The sequence below is a fragment of the Acyrthosiphon pisum genome, chromosome A2 (genome assembly GCF_005508785.2).
Source record: "Acyrthosiphon pisum isolate AL4f chromosome A2, pea_aphid_22Mar2018_4r6ur, whole genome shotgun sequence".
Lineage (NCBI taxonomy): Eukaryota > Metazoa > Arthropoda > Insecta > Hemiptera > Aphididae > Acyrthosiphon > Acyrthosiphon pisum.
In genome coordinates this window covers 48039124-48046219 of record NC_042495.1, presented here as the reverse complement: position 1 = coordinate 48046219, position 7096 = coordinate 48039124, and the positions used below count along the sequence as shown (strand labels likewise).

General features: G+C 29.0%; 1 protein-coding gene across 1 annotated transcript; it reads right to left on the bottom strand.

Annotated features, from left to right (window-relative positions):
• Window positions 1–1093: 1093 nt before the first annotated feature.
• On the bottom strand, window positions 1094–5625 carry LOC100159847 (soluble nsf attachment protein (snap)-like). The gene is made up of 5 exons (NM_001161944.2): window positions 5268–5625; window positions 3452–3648; window positions 2751–3016; window positions 2494–2667; window positions 1094–1320 (listed from the first exon to the last, which is right to left on the bottom strand). The coding sequence occupies exons 1-5, from the start codon at window positions 5357–5359 to the stop codon at window positions 1171–1173; spliced, it is 879 nt and encodes a 292-aa protein (NP_001155416.1). The 5' UTR covers window positions 5360–5625; the 3' UTR covers window positions 1094–1170.
• Window positions 5626–7096: the final 1471 nt, after the last annotated feature.

The following is a 7096-nucleotide window of genomic DNA, read 5'->3' as shown; positions in this document are numbered from 1 at the left end:
TATAATTTTGCTAATACCTACACCTAAGACAACACTTGTTCTACCTCCTGTACAGTTTAATCGTACAAACTTATAGACATATTATAACAAATAGCCAATAGGGAATAAATAAAACAATAAGTGCATTATCATAATAATTTTAGAAATATCTATTTTCGGTTCCAAGTTCTATGATGCTAAACTTAAAAACATATATGTACACAATTCAATAATAGTAATAATAATATTTTTATAAATTTAAACAACATAATCAACACCATTGATAGATAACTAATAAAGTTGAAACAGTCATATAATAGTATTAAGACAAATTTCAAAGTAAATTTTAGATAAAAAAAAAATCTGTAACAATATTCTATTTACAATAAAAAAAAAAAATTAATAATAATAAACATTAACAATATTGGTTAATAATATGAATATAATATAATATACGATGAAATTAGTCATGTAAGTGTATTATACTTGTCTACAGCCACACATAATAAGCCTACGATTTTTTTTTCTATACAACGTAGCTCATCTAGACATTCTATATTACAATAATTGTATTATTAATATATTTAATTGCTGTTCAATGTTCAATACATGTACATTTTATCCATACCCGATGTAAATACGATATGATTGATAAAAAAAAAAATTATAATAATTAGGATGATCGATATCATTAAACTATTTTTTTCTTTTCTTTTTGAAAACATTTTTGATTTGTTTGTGCATAACGTTTCAGCAAACAAACACAAGTGCTTTTAGTCAAACAAAATAGGTAGCTGCACCAAATAGAATACAAGCGACATTGCAAATCGACATTTAACATATAGAAAGGAATGTAGGCTAATTTTTAAATATTATAAAATACTAGGTTAGGACATTTTATAACAAATCTGTAAACCCCAATAAAATGTCATCTGTCAAATCTAGGTCCTTTTTAAATGATTTTCATCAATTGAATATTTGAATACCATTTAAACAAAACCACAAAGTTGCAAACATGCCGTGCAAAAAAATAATGTTACATTATATTATATAAGTTTCATTTCTTGACATTTTAGTATGTGCAAGGAATGAAAATATATACAAATACCGTACATTTTTTTTTTTTGCTTTCTATGAGAGTAAATTTATAAATTAAGGAATTTAAAAATATGTACTTATTCATAAACAAAATTAACGCAAATCTGGAGTGTCATTTACCAGTTTCTTAATGCGCAATAGTATTGTTGTGTACCATTGGTCCAACCGTGATATGGAATCGTAATCTTTAACAGCTTCAGTAAAACCATCAGCATTTTGTTCTTGAATGTGGTTTAACAACACCTTAAGGGAAAAAAATCAATTTAAAAACAAATCTTAAGATGTATTATAACAAAAACTAAGTTTTAATTTTTTTTTTTTGCAACTTCATTATATTTTACTTAATTAACACGCATAAAGTCTTTCTATATAATATTATGTATACATGGAACAGACTAAAATACTTTATTAACCTCTTAGTCAACTCTATGAAAATAGCAATAGAAGATTATTATTCAAAATACCAAACAAATTTTCATAGTTCAAAACAATATGATAAAGATAGAATAAAGTTTTCAACTTTTTAAGAGTTTTTATGGATCGTCTATATATTTCAAAAAATAATAGTTTTTGTAAATAAAAACCAGTGTTATGAATTTAATATTTGCCTTCAAAAAAATATACAATAAAAATGTATCTATTATAATAATTAAAATTGATATGTGATAACATAATACATATTATAATTGTAAAAATATTTAATACTTATATGGCTACATTTAAAATAGGAAGACATTGTTTTGTAAAAGTTATATGTATGAATGTACATTGTATTAGGCATCAGTTAATTATTCTAAAATAATTATTTACAAAAAAAAATATAATCTATATAATAAAAAAAAGTGGCCATTTCTCAAATAACGCAGTTTCTTGAAAACTACTACTCAGATTTTCTTGAAATTCAACATAGATATTCAGTTTAAGCTCATAAGTATCAGTCTGAAGTCAAAAATGGCCTAGGTATTTTTTAACGATCACCAGGGAGTCAGAAGTGTAAATTCATTGGTTTATAAAAGAAAAATAAAGAGTGGCCAATTAAAGGTCAAATTATAATTTATAATTGCCATAGCAACAAAATAACAGTAACAATTCATTTTTTTAGAAAAAATAAATCACCAATCTTTCTATAACAATAATATTAATCAACAATTTATTATTAAACATATAATATCACGATATATATGCTCAAAAAGAGGAAAACCGGAGATGATCAACTTACATAAAAAAACTCACGTAAAACAGTTATTATTTTATTATTTACTACGTCATTACCAGTCAACAGAAAAGTTAAGATAGATTTTGAACACCACACACCGAATATTAAAAACGAATTGATCAAAGTTTGAGTCATATGGAGTTGGAACATTTAACGGGAAACAAAGTGCACGGGATCAACTAGTTTTCAATATTATTTACCTGTAGTAATTTGTATTCTCTACTATCTTGGAATGCCGGGTATCGTTCAGTGTATTGATTCATGGCCAGTTGAGCATTAAGCACGTCAACACACAAATGACACAAAGCTGCTCGGAAGTAATATTCTTTTGCGCTGTACTTCAACAAAGAACTGTCCAATGATGTCCCAGCAACCTATAACAGCACAATGGTATAAAATAATATAATATACATTTACTGATTGAAACCAATGTTCCACATCAGCTACAATATTATACCTCTTCGTATATCTGAATGGCTCGGTCATAGTCTTCCAGTTGTGCAGCATACTGTGCCACCTTAAGTTTGCATTTGTTAGCAGAACTCTTGCTTTCTTCAGCCATAAAATAATCTGAGGCCTTTTCATAGTTGGTTATAGCACGTTCTAGATCAACAGCTTCAGTCTCATACATTTCCGCTATATTTTGATGTTGTTTCGCAGCCATCGTAAAACGGCCCATATCAGTATAGATGTCGATAGCTTTTTCCAGACATGTTGCCGCTTCTATAACAAAATAATAATAATAATAATAATAATAATAATAATAAGCAATTTAATATCATATAATTATAGCAGTTGGATGCTTAATAAAGATATAAAAGATAGTGACAACCATTACTAGTAATACCTATATAAAAACAGTAAATTAACATTTAAGTGCTCACATAAAATAAAATATATAAGTATTAACTTCATAAGGAGATCCAATTTTATATATGATTAACTACTTAGATACGGTTCTTTTTTAAGACTTTTATTTATAACAATAAATCCGTAATAAGCTAATAAAATATTTAAATAATTTAGAATGTTATACTCAAATAAAAGCAAAAATAAAAAATATATAACTATAACACTTTAATTTATGTTCATGAGTCACACTAGTAAATTAAGAATATTTCAAAAATGAAATACTTAGGATTAAATACACAATCATACCATTTGGATCAGTTTTTTTAAAGCAGTTTGCAGAGTCTACATAATTTGTAGCAGCATCATGTTTACGGCCCGATTTAGAGTTGAGATCAGCAGCCAAAATAAATGCTCTACCAGCTTGTGACCATTTTTTTGCCATCTTAAATAAATTTGCAGCACGTTGATAACAATCAATTGCATCTTCTACCTTAGAAACATTCCTAAACAAAAAATTTGTAAAAATAAGTTAGATAAAAATTATTTATAATTACCTAATCATAGTAGGTATAAAATATACAAATATTTTATATAAAACTGATTTGAATGTTAACTATCAATTGATAGAAATTAAAAATATAAAAAGTTTGTTAGGTACATACTGTCCAAAAATTGTTTTCATTTTTCTACAGGTCATTAAAAAAAATTATATTAAATAAAATGTATCATTTTCCCCAATTTTTCCTATACAGTACAGTATAGGTATACTGTGGTATACTCCAGGCCACGAGAGAAGGAACCCATTTCGCGCATGCAGGCTATAGGAATTCTCCCACTTTGTGCCATTTAGTGTATGTGAAATATGTGGTGATGCGCGGAATCGAACGTGTTTCAGTCGGGACACAAATTCTTTCTCTCGTGGCGCGGAGTATATATAGTACTCAATTTAGAATAGACCAGAGATAGTTAAAATATAATATATTATCCATTAGGTACATATATTTTGGTGTATGTAGAAAAAGAGTACCTACCTATGGTAAGTAATTAAAAGTTTTTTAACTTTTAAGCACTAAGTAATGACTTAAGTACTACTTTTTTTTATAAACAATTATTTAAAATAGATATCATTTGAATTACTTTATTTTAATATAATAACAATTTTTAATTTTGATTGCCTTACTTATGTTTTATAATTCAAAATGTTGATAACTTTATATAAAGGTAAAAGACTATGGATTTGTGGGCAGCTGAAGTACATTTAATTTAGGTTATCAAAATTAGTTATAGCTGTAATTGCTACAAGGGCAAATACATTTTTTATACTAAAACAGATGGACACTTTCAAGTTTCAATTGAATTGATCTTTGGTGTTCAAACTATTTATTTTATAAGCCTATATAGCATAATAAATATTAAACTGTAGGTACCTACATTCTAACACAACATTATTCTTCATCTCACCTTGCTTATAGAGTTTACCCAGTGATATAATGTATTTTAAAGTGTTTCAATTACAAAGTCCAGCTATAAATTGTGTTTTAGATGAATGTTAACAATATTAACACTGTAGGTATATTTTAACAGAACCGACAAGCGGGTAAAAATCATTAATGTAATAATACATGCATACAGGTAGTGAATAAAATGAAGTGAAAACGACTAGATATACCAAAAACATGAGAACTTTCTGATCACAAATTATCGTTGCTATAAAATCTATGGCGTGTCGGCGTCTAAGGATATTAGCACAGCGTGTAATTTTGCTTCTGTAAGTAGGTATAATCAGAATTTTCAGTTTCTCAAAAAATACTTGACCGTGATGGATTTTATCCGACAATCAAAAATATTGAATACCGGTTGGAAGCTCTGTAATGTCTGTAATTGAAAAATACGGACGGAATGTGTCATTTTGATGGCTCCTCGCCTCCCTTTCACCAGATAAAAGAAAAAACCAATGCATAGGTACTCGTCGCCACGCCACGATAACTTTCCAAAACGGTTACGACTCGGGAACTTCGACACCTAAAACCCCCACCCTACGGCAAACTAAATCGAAAATCGAGTTTTGCGATCTACGACCACCTTTAACCATTTACCGATATAGTGAACACCTAACACTCACCCGAATAACGAGGAAAATAGTCCTTTGGACGAGTTGAGTTTCTTGTCCGCTTCGGTTAACAGGGCGATGGCTTTTTCCTCGTTGCTCGACATGTCGACTTGCGGACGGTGAGAAAATATTGAAGAAAACGCAAACGGTAGACGGACGCGACCTTTCCGTTATATTAACTGTGTAATGCGAGCAGGCAATCGGTTGTTGGTATTTATATTTATTTTTATCGCACGTTTTTTTGTTCACCACAAGGTAGATGATCGTACTGCAATCCAGGAAAACAGATCAATCGCTTTCGCTTTGTACTTATTAGTTGTTACGAAACGGCGACAAAATAAAGCGAACAATAATTCACGAAACAGAGACTGACTCAGTGCTGACTGTCGTCGACTATCCGCGAAAATATTGATAAAATGATTGTGTTGCAACGTCACAAGAGAGCGCTACCACTGATACGACGGGAACACAGCCAAATGAACCTTTTGTTCCACACGTTTTTTTTCCAAGTCAACTTATTCCAACGACATAAATATTTTTCATATTTCACCTATGTTCCAATTTACTTATTTTGTTTTAATGCACACTATAATTATTAAAAGAAATCTGTATCGATGGACATTTTTCCTATAAATTATAATATCTTCCAAGTTCCAATTACCAATGTTCTATCCACGACTTAAGTAAATTTACCTACGTCGTGGTTCTATCATAGAGTTCTATGTATAATAATTTTTGATTTTTCACATACACTTCCTTAATTAGTTTGTTCTAGAGAGTCTATATAGGCTCTTTAGTTTGTTCCGATGAACATTTGTTACGAATTTACGATAGTTTATTTGTACCACATGATTTAGTATACATAACACATTTTGGAACAAATATTCATTCGCACATTCGAGTTTTGGAGTAAAAATTAATCAGAAAATAAATGCGCGGAAAAATATTTGAACTTCATCTTGGGTTTAAGCAAAGACCTGATACTTAATAAGGTACTTATAAGTTATAAGGTACCTATATAGGCTTATTGCTAGGTAATCTGAAAGGGGGCTTAATCACACAATGCTATACTACCACCCCTTCACAAAAAAAAAATACCTAAATAAATAAAAATAAGTATTGTCTATGTCCGTATATTTGTCATATTTATCTGTTTCTTATTATTTTTCACTATTTTCAGTAATAAAAACTATACCAACATCTAGTCGTGTTTGAGTATGCACGTTAGTTTTGCATATTTTTGGAAAATTTTAAGAGGGCGCGACGCATAATATTATATTGTCTCCGCCTACAAACGTTCAACATAGAAAATGCGTGTTCAGGAGTTCCAATTTAATGTAGACATTTAATAGTGGTACAGTGAATTTATCTACTATAAAACTTTAAGGTAAGAACTTAGAACATTATACTTGCTTTCATACTGTTATTTTACAATATTTAAATTTTTAGGAAGATAATATATTATGATAATTTTTTAATTGTTATATTTTATATGACGTTCATATAAGTCATATGACTTGCTTAAAAATTAAAATATCGCCATAAATCCATGTTTAAAGTTACAACAACAACACATAAAATGTTTTTACCTTTAAGCTCGGTGATATATTGTCATTCACTAATCACTCTATTAATAAAGATTACTAAATACACAAAAATGTGAACGACTGAACACACATTTTCTGAGAACACACAGCGAACACTCATGCGGGTGTAGCATCCTCATTGCCGAAAGAAAAACAAACGGTTGCAGGCCGTTTGAAACATTGTGTATCGGAATTTAGTGCAGATTTTTTAAAAATTTTTAGTGAATATTTTTCATTTTGTCTAATGCTTAGTGC